This window comes from Ceratotherium simum, chromosome 14, assembly GCF_057802395.1.
Source record: "Ceratotherium simum simum isolate JZ-2026a chromosome 14, ASM5780239v1, whole genome shotgun sequence".
Classification (NCBI taxonomy): Eukaryota; Metazoa; Chordata; class Mammalia; order Perissodactyla; family Rhinocerotidae; genus Ceratotherium; species Ceratotherium simum.
Window position 1 is genome coordinate 7,339,074 of NC_141913.1, and position 16,425 is coordinate 7,355,498.

Here is a 16,425-nt window from a genome sequence, read left to right on the forward strand (position 1 = left end):
CGCACAGCTATCCACTGGGGCTTTGGGGGGAAAAATAAAATAAATAAAATCTTTAAAAAGATAACTAATAACCCTTAGCAAAACAATTAGGGATTTCGAATATCAGAAATATTGTATATACCAGTATATCTGGTACATCTTTAAAGATAGAAAACTGAGAGTCCTAGTTTAGTAATAATGATTATTACTCAGATTTTGACATAATGTCGCACCAGATATTAAGTACCCATTATCTGCAAAGCCTTGTTACAGGTCATAAATTCTATTCTTTTTCCTGTAATATCAATTCATAGATACTCATTTTAGCAAAAATAAAGTAGAACTTTATCCAGCTGTTTTCTGAGGATTATCTAAGCCATTGGGGGCAGCATCAGGACGCTTACATTCCCAACAGAACCACTCTTCTCATTGTCGGGTATCCCTTCCACACATCTTACCGCATGTCTGAGACCCTAGCATCTCTTCCACCTGCCTCCCTCCTGCTTCCTCACTAGTCTTTGGGGGAACCCCAGGCATGTCAGTTAGGTTTTGTGAGCCTCAGTTTCCCCTGTAACGTGAGTTGTGGTTGGGGTTAAATGATAGTGGCCTAAAGGCTTAGCACTTTTTAGCTGCCCTTGTTATTGCCCCAGCACCCTGCTATAGCCAAGAGTAGCAACCAAGACCATTGGAAAAGAGCAAGGCTCTGGGTGAGGACTAGGGAATGGGACTGGGGCAGTACAGAGGAGAATTCAGATATGCATCTTTTTGGAGTTGCTTTTCCCCAGAGGCTGTAAATGCAAGGTTCTGCTATGTTTAACTGATTATATTTTAAATACTCACAACATTGTGAGGTAGATGGTGGTATCTTCCTTTTAAAGGTGGAGAACAGGAGGCCCAGAGGGGGTAACTTAGACAAGGCCATGACTCAAGAGTGGCAAGTGTCTTATTACATAGTCTCAAGCAGGAAACCTGACTTTTCTTTTAGAAATAATTATGGAAACATATTCTGAAACAATCAGAAATACTTTTTTCCCCCTAGTTTCTTTCCTAGGGAGAGAAGAAATAACGCATTATTTATACTTCGTTTTCTTCAAGTTCAGAGTAATTTTATTCTTTGTGTATTAATACTTCTACACATTATTAAGTACAAAAAAGCAGGTGGTGTTATTCTCATTTTGCACATGATTAACCTGAAATGTTGAGAAGCTAAAAATAAATGGTTTAGAAATGTTTCATATTAAGTATTCATTATTTTCATATAAAATAAGCTAGGTTTTATACAATGCATTTATTTATTTTTTTATTTTTTGGTTTCTCAAAGGCATTTTTTTTTTAATTTTTTGTTTATTGCAGTAACGTTGGTTTATAACATTGTATAAGTTTCAGGTGTACATCATTATACTTCTATTTCTGCATAGATTACATCATGTTCACCACCCAAATACTAATTACAACCCCACACCACATACCTTTCGCCCTCCTCCCTCCCCCCTTCCCCTCTGGTAATATACAGTGCATTTAAACTCACTCCAGATACAATCAGGCAAGTAGGCTCAGCAAAATGTAAAATATATTAGGGTTGAATTGTTGTGAGTAGGAATGGTATAACACATATTTGTAATTAATATGTGAGTATATGTTTTATCTATCAAGATTTTCTTAAAATTGCAAATGTTGAATTAATGCAGTTTAAACGGGTACAAACTTGCAGTTATAAGATGAATAAGTTCTGGGGATCTAATGTACAACATGTTGACTATATTAAAAATTCTGTATTATATACTTGAAAGTTGCTGAGAGTAGATCTTAAAAGTTCTTACTACAAAAAAAAAGTAATCATGTGAGGTGATAGAAGTGGTAACTAACCTTATTGTGGCAGTCGTTTTGCAGTATATACATGTATCAAATTAAAAATAAATAAAAAGCATTTTGTATATTGAAATTTATTCATTAAATTATTTGACAAATATATATTGAGCATCAAAAAGTGCCAATGCTTATATTAGCTTCTGAGAATAGAATTCTGCCTCATGAATTCTAGCGGGAAGCCACAAACAAATGTAAAATTATAGTGTTGATAAGAGTTGTAGAGGAAAGGCTTATGGTGCTATAAAATTGTATGACAGGAAGATTTGGCTTAATCAAGGAGGAAAAGAAGGCTTTCCTAAGGAATTGGTGATTCTGTTGAGCCTGATAGCTGAAAGAAGAGCAAAAGTAGGCAATGAAAGAGACCAGGCATGGGGGTGGGGAGAGGAGAGTGTCCAGGGCAAGACCACTTGAGAAGTCTAAGCAAAATAAGATGGTGTTTGGATTAAGGAATTTGCAGTTGAGATAAAAAGAAGAGGGCTTAAGTAAAATATATGGAGGAAGTAATATCTATGAGATTTAATGATGGATTGAATATGGGAGTTGAGGGAGAAGGAAATGTCAGTACAGGTTAGAAGATGTGAATTGATATTGTGACTGAAGGTTTAACCACAAGACCTAAAAGGAAATTAGAATGAGCAATCTCGGTCCATACCTCTGTAGGACTATATCTATTTCCATTTCCATTGAGTGAAACTTACAGAGGAGTAGATTCTGTACTATCTGCTTCAATAACTGTTCTGCATATATTTTATCTGAAGGTATCTGTTACAAATTTTAATTTGAGAAGGTAGCTTAATGAAATTTTATGCCTAAATTTTTTTGTATTTTAATTGGTAGAATCTTAAGAAGATTCAAGAAATGGAAAAGAGCGATGAATCTAACACAGACCTAGAGGACCTGAAAAACGCTGACTGGGTAAGATAGCTGGATATTCTCTCTGTTCTGTTTAGTGTTGAAGAAATAGTATAATGTTTTTTAAAATGCTGGTTATTAAGGACTGCAGTATGAATTGATATTGTTTGAATTTTTTTTTAATTGCAGTAACATTGGTTTATAACATTGTATAAATTTCAGGTGTACATCATTATACTTCTATTTCTGCAGAGATTACATCATGTTCACCACCCAAATACTAATTACAACCCATCACCACACACATGTGCGGAATTATCCCTTTCTCCCTCCTCCCTCCCCCCTTCCCCTCTGGTAACCACCAATCCAATCTCTGTCTCTATGTGTTTGCCCTGCCCCACTGAAGTTGGCTCAGTTGCCAGGCTGCAGAGAATCCAGTCACCAATCTATGCAGGCCCACAAGTTGCCTGAGGGCTTGTTGTTGGGTGGGGCCAGTCTCTAGGGTGGGCTGCCTGCCCTGGCTGAGCTGAATTAAATCGGGTGCTCTGTGGGGTGGGGCAGAACCTGGGCTAGCAGGCCCCAGGGAGAACTCCAATGGCATCTGTGTCAGCACGCCCACACCAGGCCACAACAATGGCCGCCGCCAATGTCCCAGTCCCTGGGGAGGTCTCACCTGTCACCGAGATGCACTCAGAGCCTGTTAGGTGAGTCTCTTTTCACCAAAGCACTGTGCACCTTTCTTTCTCGTGATTTTAGGTTGCTTTCTGAAATGGGTGAGTTTGCACCTAGGCCCTTTAAGAGCCGATTTTAATGTCTTTATGAACCAGCTTTTCTGGGGTTACTCCCCAATGTTTTAGTAGCAGGCAAAGTCAGATATTATGCCGCTCATCTCTATTGTGCTGGGTCCACAAAATGCCCACAGCGGGGGCGCTCCCCGGCTCACGGCCCCGCCTCCAGTGAGGGCTGAGTACCTTTGGGCTGTTCCCAGGCAGCCGTGAGGCGATGCGGCTGGTGAAGGTGACGTTTTTCCTCTCCGGAAGGGAGTTTCTGCCTCTTCTAACTCAGTTAGGATTGTCCATTGTTGCCGGAGTTCCTCTTATCCAGTTTGCAGTTCTGTCTCAGGGGTAATTTTTCAACAAGTAGTTGTAAATTGCCTGTGTCCGTGGAAGGAGGTGACTTCAGAGTCTGCCTACGCCACCATCTTGACTTCCTCTCGATATTGTTTGAATTTGAATGCCTAGTCTTAAATTTGAGGAAATACCTATTCTCTCTTTTTTTTTTTTTTTTTTTGGTGAGGAAGATTAGCCCTGAGCTAACATCTGTTGCCAATCCTTCTCTTTTTGTTGAGGAAGATTGGCCCTGGGCTAACATCCATGCCAATCTTCCTCTATTTTGTATATGGGATGCCTGCCACAGCATGGCTTGATAAGCGGTGCATATGTCTGCACCTGGGATCCGAACCTGTGAACCCCGGGCTGCTGAAGCGGAGTGCGCAAACTTAACCACTATGCCACCAGGCTGGACCCTATTCCCTATTTGTTAAAACTATGATTTTATTAGAACCACTCCATTGTCTCTGGGAATTTTGGCGTTTTAAATATTGACCTTTCTAATTATATTAATACTTTAGTATACTTTTGTAAGTCAAAGTTTAAGCTCTGTTTCAGGATAAGGTGTGAAAATATAGTGTAATACATTCATTTATCCAATGAATAGTTACTGGATTAGGGCCCCGGGGATGCAGAATTAATAATACGGAGTCTTTGCCCTAATAGAACAGATGATTGCAGTGTATTCATACAACACACTTTGAATATCTACTGTTTTTCCAACATGGTACTAGATCCTAGTGACACAAAGAATCCTTGCCCTCATATGTGACTTAGAGTCAGGCAGGATGATGGCCTTGGGGACAGGACAGTGAATTTCATGAAGTTAGACTGAGGTATGTCCAGGTGTCATTGGGAAGGCACATTTTAGGGTTCTGACTTTTCGGGTTAAGGATACTGGATAAATAATGACATCATTAAATGAGGGAATAGAAAAAGATGCAGATTTGGGGGACATGAACGAGTTGCTTTTGACCATATTAGATTTTAATTGTTTGCCTTATTCTTTTCTAACAGCTTTATTAAGGTGTACTCAACATACAATAAGCTGCACATATTTAAAAAGTATAATTTGATAAGTTTGACATATACACACACACACTTACATCCCGTGAAACCATCACCACAATCAAAATAATGAGCCTATCCATCCCCCCAAAGTCTCCTCATGCCCTTGTGTAATCCCACTTCCTGCCTCCCTCCTCCCTAGTTTCCAGGCAACTAGTGATCTGCTCTCTGTCACTATAGATTAGTTTGCATTTTTTAGAATTGTATATAAATGTAACCAAATATCATGTACTGTTTTTTTGCTTGGCTTCTTTCATTCAGCATAATTCTTGAGATTTTGTCCATCTTGTTGCCTGTATCAATAGTTTATTCTTTTTATTGCTGAGTAGTATTCCATTTTATGGACTTACCACAATTTGTTTATCCATTCTTGTGTTGATGGTCATTTGGGTGTTTCCTGTTTGCATTATTCTTAATTTACTGATGATATGTTTACTGAGATATTTGGAATGATATTAATCTGGAACATTTAAGAGTAAGGTTAAAAAACAAGTAGCCTATATTGTTGTATAAACTAGTTGTATTTGTCATTTTAGAATAATGTTGATTATCAAGTTTCCTTTGCATAGGAGAATACTCTGGTAGTGTTGTCCTAGGTGTATTTTATCTTAGCTAATAAATTTTTTAATTTGTTTGCCTAGACATTGAAGCCAAATAAATAACTCCAGGTGTTCAGAAGTTAGCAAATAGCTAATATAAGCTTGAACTAAAAATTTAATTTATTGCCTTAAGGCAACCTTGTTTAAAATCTAGTCTGATCACTGACAAGAGATGCACTAACTCCAAAGGGAATGACATTTGCCTAGATCACCAGCTTCTTTCTCATAAGACCATTAAAATGAATTACCTAGAAAGATTAGAGTGAAATGAAAGAATGAGGGAGAATTAGAATATCTTTAATGGCAGAGTATAAACATCTCAGAATCTCCCTAGTGGAATAAGGGGTAAATGATAAAATCTCTGGGAAGACATACAGCGACAGTTGTACATTATTTTATATAGTAACTGTGACTTTAACTTCTGAAAAGTCATATGTAAAATTTTTGCCAAACAATAATATGTGAAGAACTGGCTACATAAAAAACTCTATTTGAATCCTTTCATGAATTATAGCAAAAGCCTCTAATGTGAGTAATCATTCCCTAATTTATCTGTTTTGAGAATTCAAAGTTTCCTATGTCAAATTTTCTTAAAGTCTGAAGAGGTCAAGAGAAGAGACAGTATTTTAAAAGATGAGATGATATTTGAACTAGATCTTAAAGGAATGAGTAAGAGAAGTAGAGAAGTTGGGACAAGAGCATTCCCAAGAAAGAAATCTAAATATTTTATGGATATTGTATTAGAGTATCTTTAGTGGCAGAATCTAAGAATCTGTTTAAAATATAAATATTTTAGAAGATTTCTAACGGATATATCACAGTATTAAGTACCTCAGATTCTTTTTGGAATAAGAAATGGTTTATATTTTTTAAAAATCACAAATCGTTTTTGAGGACATTTTTGAGAAATTTAATTAGAGTTATTTTATGTAGACAATTCTTATGAAATACATTACTTGATTTTTAATAAATATATTTAAGTAGCTATTTGAGCCACATTAATTTTAACAAACTACATTATTTCAGTTAAATATCTTATTGATTTACTTTTCACGGAAGTAGAGATTATGACACCTTAGCTTATAGGCAGGAAAACAAAAGGGTTGAAGTATAATAATATACATGTTTAATGTGTTTATATTATTATAAGTACTTCATATATATCTCATTCTCTTGAAGGGCAGACAAGGCAACTTGCTGTTATTTGTAGATAAGAAAACTGATATTAAATAATTTGTGTTGGGCTGGCCCCGTGGCTTAGCGGTTAAGTGCATGCACTCCGCTGCTGGCGGCCCGGGTTCGGATCCCAGGCGCGCACCGACACACCCCTTGTCCGGCCATGCTGAGGCCGCGTCCCACATACAGCAACTAGAAGGATGTGCAGCTATGACACACAACTATCTACTGGAGCTTTGAGGGGAACATAAATAAATAAAATCTTTAAAAAAAATAAATAACTTGTGCAAAGATAGTAATAACATAAAAATTCGTATTTTTGAGCACTTTCTATGTATAGAGCACTATACATCAGCTCTGATCTTCTCAACAAGTTATAAAGTACCATTTTCTTTTATTAATGAGGAAGCCAGAGTTCAGAAAGGTGAAGCAACTTGCTGGATGTCACATGGCTAGTAGAGGTTGTGTCAGTTAGCTATGATCAAAATAATGCTGTGTAACTAAACACTACAAAGTCACAGTGGCATAAAGCAATAACATTTATTTAGCTCGTGAGTCTGCACATCAGTGTGGTAGCTCCACTCTATGTGTGCCTCATCTTTCTTCTGGGTAATCATGCCAACTAAGGCATGATGTTTTCAAGGTGATAATAGAAGCACGAGTGACAAACCTATTGTGCATTTGCTTTTGAAGCCTGTGGTCATATCATATCTACCACTATTCCAGTGGCCAAGCAGATCATATAGCCAAACCCAAAGGCAAGGTATGGGAAATATTCTCCTCCTCTTAGTGAGCAGAGCCACATAACAGGGTGTAGACACAAAGAGGCATGAAGAACTGAGACCATTAATGCAGCCTACCACAGTGGGGGAGTCAGGATTTATACCCAGCTGTCTCAGCAGTTAGAGTTTGTGGATTCTCTACTGACTTGCTACCCACTTTTTAGTATCCTAAAATCTAATTTTTAAAATCATTTTTGTTTGGTTTACTCAGTGTTTTGTAATCAAGGCCCTTCATTTTTTCTGTATGACTGTAGCTATTCAGAGGAAATGATTTATTCATTGATGTCTCCCCATCCTTGGTTCTTTCAGGCTCGATTTTGGGTACAGGTGATGAGGGATTTGCGGAATGGAGTAAAACTTAAGAAGGTCCAAGAGCGGCAGTACAACCCTTTGCCCATTGAATATCAGCTTACCCCTTATGAGATGCTGATGGATGACATTCGATCCAAAAGATACACTTTGCGAAAAGTGATGGTAGGTAACAAAGAAAACTTTATTAGTGGACTCAAATGGTTATTTTCAGTAATTTTATATGTTGAAAATATTCTTCTCAATATTATATTTTAAAAATTATTTCTTATAAAAGTAACATGTGGTCATTGTAGAAAATTTGGAAAATACAGTAAGCTCAAAGAAGACAAGTTACAAATGTGTAATTTCACAACCCAGAGAGAAATTTTGCAAACATGATGGTGTTTAACCTTCAGTCTTTTTTCTATACATTTTATTTGGACAAAATGGGTTAATATTGAATACTTTGTTTTGTAACCAGTTATTTTCACATGACACATTATGAACATTTTCCCATGCCATTGTTTATTCAACATCATCATTTCTAAATGACTACATCTTTTCCAGCTTATGGCTCTACCAGAGTTTGTTAAATTAATCAACTTGTATCCAGTTCTAAGCAGCCTATTTTGTGTATCCTTGTGTATAAATCTTTTTGAATAGCTACAGTGAAATCCTTGAGTTAGGTTCTTAGAAGTGGAATCCTGATAGCTTTACCTTTGAAATATGTCCTGAGTCTGACTACTCAGCACCACCACTTCAGATACCGTCTATTCCAGGCCACTGTCATCTCTCATTCAGACTGTTACAGTCACCTCTAAGTGGTCTTCCTGCTTGTACTCTCGTCCTTTTTCAGTCTGTTTTCCCAAAAACAGCCAGAGTAAACCTCTTAAAGTAAAAATGGAATGATGTCATTGCCCTGCTCAGGACCTCCCACTGCTCTCCCTCACACTCAGAATAAACTCCACATCCTTATCTTGGCCCGCGAAGCCCACAAAGTCTGGTCCAGTTTTGCTTTCAGACCTCATCTTCTGCCACGCTTCCTGATTGATTTCTCCCCTCAGCCACCCTGATCTCTGCCGCTGTCTTCAAAATGCCTCACATGTCCCTGTAGCTCAACCTTTGCTCTTCCCTCTCCCTGGAGCTCTCTTTTCCCACACATCTACATAACTTACCTCTTCACCTTTTAGGTCGTTGCTAAAATGTCCCCTCATTAGAAAAATGTTTTTGTTTGTTTTTTTGATGTGTGGCAGGGTTTTTTTCTTTTCTTTTCTTTTCTTTTTTTTTGTGAGGAAGATCAGCCCTGAGCTAACATCCATGCTAATCCTCCTCTTTTTGCTGAGGAAGACCGGCTCTGAGCTAACATCTATTGCCAATCCTCCTCCTTTTTTCCCCCAAAGCCCCAGTAGATAGTCGTATGTCATAGTTGCACATCCTTCTAGTTGCTGTATGTGGGACGCGGCCTCAGCGTGGCTGGAGAAGCGGTGTGTCGGTGCGCGCCTGGGATCCGAACCCGGGCCACCAGCAGCGGAGCGCGCGCACTTAACTGCCAAGCCACGTGGCCGGCCCTGTGGCAGGGTTTTTATTGAGAAATATATTGTACAAAGAAAGGTACAGATAATATAAATGTATAATATTTATGTATAATATAATAAATAGATAATATAAATGTATAGTTTAAATAATAATAGTAAAACAAATACCCATATTCTCATCACCCAGCTTCAGAGTAGAACATTACAATTCCTCTGTGAATCTCAACCTTCTGACATTCCTTTGTTTTCATTAGAGAGTTCCACATGCATATGTATCCTAGACAATATTGGCTTTTCCTCTTTGGCTCTTTTTTTTTTAATTGAGGTAACACTGGTTTATAACATTATATAAATTTCAGGTCTACATCATTATATTTCAATTTCTGTGTAGATTACATCATGTTCACCACCTAAAGGCTAATTACCATCCATCACCACACACATGATGGATTACCATCCATCACCACACACATGTGCCTAGAGTTCGCCCGCTTCTCTACCCCCTTCCTCTCTGGTAGCCACCAATCCAATCTCAGTCTCTATGTGTTCGTTTGTTGTTGTTTTTATCTTCTATTTATGAGTGAGATCATATGGTATTTGACTTTCTCCCTCTAACTTATTTTGCTTAGCATAATACCCTCAAGGTTCATCCATGTTGTTGCAGACGGCAAGATTTCATCCTTTTTTTTGGCTGTATAGTATTCCATTGTGTATGTATACCACATCTTCTTCATCCATTTGTCCCTTATGGGCACCTAGGTTGCTTCCAAGTCTTGGCTGTTGTGAATAATGCTACAATGAACATAGGGGTGCATATATCTTTATGCATTTGTGTTTTCATGTTCTTTGGATAAATACCCAGCAGTGGAATACTGGATCCTATGGTGGTTCTATTCTTAACTTTTTGAGGAATCTCCATACTATTTTCCATGGTGGCTGCACCAGTTTGCACTCCCACCGGCAGTGTATGAGAATTCTCTTTTCTCCACATCCTCTCCAGCACTTTTGTTTCCTGTCTTGTTAATTGTAGCCATTCTGATGGGCGTAAGGTGATATCTCATTGTAGTTTTGATTTGCATTTCCCTAATAATTAGTGATGTTGAACACCTTTTCATGTGCCTGATGGCCAATTGTATATCTTCTTTGGAGAAATGTCTGTTCAGATCTTTTGCCCATTTTTTAATTGGGTTGTAAGTTTTTTTGTTGTTGAGATGTATGAGTTCTTTATATATTTTGGATATTATCTCCTTATCAGATATATGGTTTGCAAATATCTTCTCACAATTGTTAGGTTGTCTTTTCGTTTTGTTGATGGTTTCCTTTGCTGTGCAAAACTTTTTAGTTTGATGTAGTCCCATTTGTTTATTTTTTTCTATTGTTTCCCTTGCCTGGTCAGACATGGTACTTGAAAATATGCTGCTAAGACCGATGTCAAAGAGTGTACTGCCTGTGTTTTTTCCTAGAAGTTTTATGGTTTCAGGTCTTACATTCAAGTCTTTAATCCATTTTGAGTTAATTTTTGTGTATGGTGTAAGATAATGGACTACTTTCATTCCTTTGCATGGGGCTGTCCAATTTTCCCAGCACCATTTATTGAAGAGACTTTCCTTTCTCCGTTTTATGTTCTTGGCTCCCTTGTCAAAAATTAGCTGTCCATAGATGTCTGGGTTTATTTCTGGGCTCTTGATTCTGTTCCATTGATCCGTGTGTGTTTTTTTGTGCCAGCACTGTGCTATTTTTATTACTATACTTTTGTAGCATATTTTGAAATCAGGGAGTGTGATGCCTCCAGCTTTGTTCATTTTTCTCAGGATTCTTTTGGCTATTTGGGGTCTTTTCTTGTTCCATTAAATTTTATGATTCTTTGTTCTATTTCTGTAAAAAATTGTTGGAACTTTGATAAGCATTGCATTGAATCTGTAGATTGCTTTAAGAAGTATGGACATTTTAACTATGTTAATTCTTCCAAGTCAAGAGCATGGAATATCTTTCCATTTCTTTGTGTCATCTTCAGTTACTTTCAACAATGTTTTATAGTTTTCAGTGTACAGATATTTCACCTCTTTGGTTAAATTTGTTCCTAGGTATTTTATTCTTTTTGTTGCAATTGTAAATGGGATTGTATTCTTAATTTCTCTTTCTGCTACTTCATTGTTGGTGTATAGAAATGCAACTGATTTTTGTGTGTTGATTTTTTTATCCTACAACTTTACCATATTCATTTATTTCTAAAAAGTTTTTTGGTGGATTCTTTAGGCTTTTCTCTATCTATATAAAATCATGTCATCTGCAAATAGTGACAGTTTCACTTCTTCCTTTCCAATTTGGATCTCTTTTATTTCTTTTTCTTGCCTGATTGCTCTGGCTAGGACTTCCAATACTATGTTAAATAAGAGTGGCAAAAGTGGGCATCCTTGTCTAGTTCCTGTTCTTAGAAGGATAGCTTTCAGTTTTCCTCCATTGAGTATGATATTGGCTGTGGGTTTGTCATATATAGCCTTTATTATGTTGAGGCACTTTCCTTCTTAATCATTTTATTCAGAGTTTTTATCGTAAATGGATGCTATATCTTGTCAAATGCTCTCTCCACATCTATTGAGATGATCATGTGATTTTTATTCTTCATTTTGTTAATGTGGCGTATCACGTTGATTGATTTGCAGATGTTGAACCATGCCTGCATCCCTGGAATAAATCTCACTTGATCATGGTGTATGACCTTTTTAATGTATTGTTGTATTCGATTTGCTGGTATTTTGTTGAGGATTTTTGCATCAGTGTTCATCAGTGATATTGGCTTGTAATTTTCTATTTTTGTGATGTCTTTGTTTGATTTTGGTATCAGGGTAATGTTGGCTTTGTAGAATGAGTTAGGAAGCTTCCCCTCCTCTTCAATTTTTGGAAGAGTTTGAGAAGGGTAGATATTAAGTCTTCTTTGAATGTTTGCTAGAATTCACCAGGGAAGCCATCTGGTCCTAGACTTTTATTTTTTGGGCGGTTTTTGATTACTGTTTTGATCTCCTTACTGGTGATTGGTCTATACAAATTCTCTATTTCTTCTTGATCCAGTTTTGGAAGGTTGTATGATTCTAAGAATTTATCCATTTCATCTAGATTATCCAATTTGTTGGCGTATAGCTTTTTGTAGTATTCTATTATAATCTTTTGTATTTCTGGGATGTCCGTTGTAATTTCTCTTTCATTTCTGATTTTATTTATTTGAGCCTTCTCTCTTTTATTCTTGGTGAGTCTAGGTAAAGGTTTGTCAATTTTGTTTATCTTTTCAAAGAACCAGCTCTTAGTTTCACTGATTTTTCCTATTGTTTTTTAGTCTCTGTTTCATTTATTTCTGCTCTCATTTTTCTTATTTCCTTCCTTCTACTGATTGGGGCTTTGTTTGTTCTTCTTTTTCCAGTTCCTTTAGGCATTAGGTTGCTTATTTGAGATTTTTCTTGTTTGTTGAGGTAAGGCTGTATTGCTATAAACTTCCCTCTTAGGGCCGACCCCGTGGCTTAGCGGTTAAGTGCGTGCGCTCCACTGCTGGCGGCCCAGGTTTGGATCCCTGGCGCGCACTGATGCACTGCTTCTCTGGCCGTGCTAAGGCCGTGTCCCACATACAGCAACTAGAAGGATGTGCAACTACGACATACAACTATCTACTGGGGCTTTGGGGGAAAAATAAATAAATAAATAAAATTATAAACTTGCCTCTTAGAACTACTTTTGCTGTATCCCATAAATTTTGGCATGTCATATTTTCATTATCATCTCCAGGTATTTTTTTATTTCTCCTTTGATTTCTTCATTGACCCAGTCGTTGTTCAGTAGCATTTTATTTAATCTCCACATATTTGTGGCTTTTCCGATTTTCTTCCTGTAGTTGATTTCTTGTTTCATACCGTTATGGTCAGAAAAGATGCTTGGTATTATTTAAATCTTCTTAAATTTATTGTGACATGTTTTGTGGCTTAATATGTGATCTGTCCTGGAGAATGTTCCATGTGCATTCAAAAAGAATGTATTCTGCAGTTTTGGGGTGGAATGTTCTGTATATATCTACTAAGTCCATCTGGCCTAATTTGTCATTTAAGGCCAATATTTCCTTATTGATCTTCTGTTTGGATGATCTATCTATTGGTGTAAGTGGAGCATTTAAGTCCCCTACTATTATTGTGTTACTGTCTATTTCTCCTTTTATGTCTGTTAATAATTGCTTTATATATTTAGGTGCTCCTGTGTTGGGTGCATAGACATTTACAGGTATTATATCCTCTTGTTGGATTGTTCCCTTGATTATTATGTAGTGCCCTTTGTTTTTTGTTACAGTTTTTGTTTTAAAGTCTATTTTGTTTGATATAAGTATTGCTACCCCAGCTTTCTTTTCATTACCATTTACATGGAGTATCTTTTTCCATCCCTTCACTTTCAGTTTGTGAGTTTCTTTAGGTCTGAAGTGTGTGTCTTGTATGTAGCATGTATATGGGTCTTGTTTTTTTATCCATAGCCACCCTATGTCTTTTGATTGGTGCATTTAGTCCATTGGCATTTAAAGTAGCTACTGATAAATACATACTTATTGCCATTTTGTTACTTTTTTTCTGGGTGTTTTAGCAGTTCTTCTTTGTTCCTTTCTTCTTCTCTTGCTCTCTTCCCTTGTGGTTTGATGGCTTTCTTTAGTATTATGTTTGGGTTCCTTTCCCTTAATTTTTTGTATATTTATTATAGGTTTCTGGTTTGTGATTACCATGAGATTCATATATAATAACCTATGTATATAGCAATCTGTATTAAGTTTATAGTCTCTTTAGTTTGACCTCTTGCTAAAAGCTCTACACTTTTACTCCCATCCTCCCACATTTCATGTTTTTGATATCACATTTAGCCTCTTTTTTGTTTGTGTGTATCCATTACCATCTTATCATGGAAATAGGTAATTTTAGTACTTTTGTCTTTTGACTATCATATTAGCCTCATAGGTGTTTGAACTGCTACCTTTACTGTATATTTGCCTTTAGCAGTGATTTCATTTATTTATTTATTTGATAATGTTCTTATTCCTTTTTGTGGTCTTTTCTGTTTCACTTAAGTAAGTCCCTTTAGCATTTCTTTTAAGGCCAGTTTCTTGGTGATAAACTCCTTTAGTTTTTGCTTGTCTGGAAAACTCTTTATCTCTCCTTCCATTCTGAATGATAACCTTACCGGGTAGAATATTCTTGGCTGTAGGTTTTTTTCCTTTCAGCGCTTTAAATATATCGTGCCACTCCCTTCTAGCCTGTAAGGTTTCTGTTGAGAAGTCAGCTGATAGCCTTATGGGGTTTCCTTTGTATACAACTTGATGCCTTTCTCTTGCAGCTTTTAGGATTCTCTCTTTAATTCTTGACATTTTAATTATAATGTGTCTTGGTGTGGGCCTCTTTGGGTTTATCTTGTTTGGTGCTGTCTGTGCTTCCTGTACCTGGATGTCTGTTTCCTTCCGTAGGTTAGGAAAGTTTTCAGCTATTATTTCTTCAAATAGGTTCTCTGCCCTTTTGTCTCTCTCTTCTCCTTCTGGGACACCTATAATATGGATGTTAGTGAACTTGATGTTGTCCCAGGGGTCCCTTAGACTCTCCTTGTTCTTTTTCATTCTTTTTTCTTTTATCTGTTCAGCTTGGGTGATTTCCTCTAGTCTTTTGTCTTCCTCACTGATCTGTTCTTCTGTATCCTCTACTCTGCTATTGATTCCCTCTGGTGAATTTTTCTTTTCATTATTCTTCATTTCTGATGGATTCTTTTTTATATTTTCCAGTTCTTTGTTGAAGTTCTCACTGAATTCATCCATTCTTCTCCCAAGATCAGAGAGCATCCTTATGACTATTAGTTTGTACTCTTTATCAGGTAGATTGTTCGTTTCTATTTCATTTAGTTCTTTTTCTGAGGATTTGACCTGTTCCCTTATTTGGCATATATTCCCTTTCCTCCTCATTTTGCCTCTTTTTCTGTGCTTGTATATATATTAGGTATGTCAGCTACATCTCCTGATCTTGGAGAGGTGGCCTTATGTAAGAGATGCCTTATGAGGCCCAGCAGTGTGCTTCCTTCTCGTCACCAGTTCCAAATGTTCCAGGAGTATCCCCTGTCTGGGCTACATGTGTGCTTCTGTTGTGGCAGGTTTGCTCTTGCTGCAGGTGCACAGGGAGGCTGGGCTGTCCCTCTGGCTGGCTCAGCTGCATGTGGTTGCTATGGTCCCTTCAGTCACCTTATTGGGTGTGGGGAGCCCCAGCACAGTTGACTGCAAGGTCTAATAGCACATTCCTGCTGCAATTTTTCTGTAGAGTGAGTAGGCCTGCAGTGTGGCTTGTTGTTAGACTCAGGGGCTTACCATTGCTGTAGGCCTCTGGCCTGCAAGACTCTTGTCAGCTCTCTCAGGAGTGCAGCTGAGTGGGGCTGGCCCCAGGCGTGGCAGCACACAATTGTTTCAGGCCTTGGAAGGTGGGGCAGATCCCCTATGTGGCTGTTTGCAAAGCACAACTCTGATGCAGCTGACAAGCCCCACCGCCTGCAGGCCCACACACCCTGTCAACACAATCCTGCCCCATGCGCACACCCCAACCTACTGAAGCAGACCCACTCACCCCACTGCAGAGGCCTCATACACTCTGCCAACACAGGCCTGCCCCTTGTGCATGCCCTGCCCATCGTGTATACTCTGCCCTGCAGAGGTGGACCCACTCACCCTGCCTATATGGGCCCACAAGTTGCCCGAGGGCTTGCTCTTGGGTGGGGCCACTCCCTAGGGCGGGCTGCCTGCCCTCGCTGAGCTGGATTAAATCGGTGCTCTAGTGGGTGGCGCAGACCCCTGTGCTAACAGGCCTGGGGAAGAACTCCAATGGTGTCTGCCAGCATCTGTGTCAGTCAGTCTGTACTAGGTCACAATAATGGCTGCCACCAATGTCTCAGTCCCTGGAGGGGTCTCACCTCTCACCAAGATGCACCCAGAGCCTATCAGGTGAGTCTCTTTTCACCAAAGGACTGTGCACCTTTCTTTCTGCTGATTTTAGGTTGCTCTCCAAAATGGGTGTATTTGTGAGTAGGCCCTTTAAGAGCAGGGTTTTCTTTCCTTTATGTCCAATAGCTTTTCTTGGGGTAATCCGCATTGTTGTTAATAGCCAGCAAAGCCAGGTAT

General features: G+C 38.2%; 1 protein-coding gene across 5 annotated transcripts in view; it reads left to right on the forward strand.

Moving 5' to 3' along the window:
* Positions 1-16,425, forward strand: part of SPIRE1 (spire type actin nucleation factor 1) — a 250,744-nt gene that overhangs the window by 149,696 nt on the left and 84,623 nt on the right. For all 5 annotated transcript variants that reach the window (XR_015554248.1, XM_087438942.1, XM_087438943.1 and 2 more), the window contains 2 exons: positions 2,686-2,763; positions 7,744-7,908. Coding sequence is in view for 4 of the 5 variants with exons in the window: in XM_087438942.1 (XP_087295068.1) it covers positions 2,686-2,763; positions 7,744-7,908 (243 nt within the window). In the remaining variant the exon portion in view is untranslated. The remainder of the gene's footprint in view (positions 1-2,685; positions 2,764-7,743; positions 7,909-16,425) is intronic.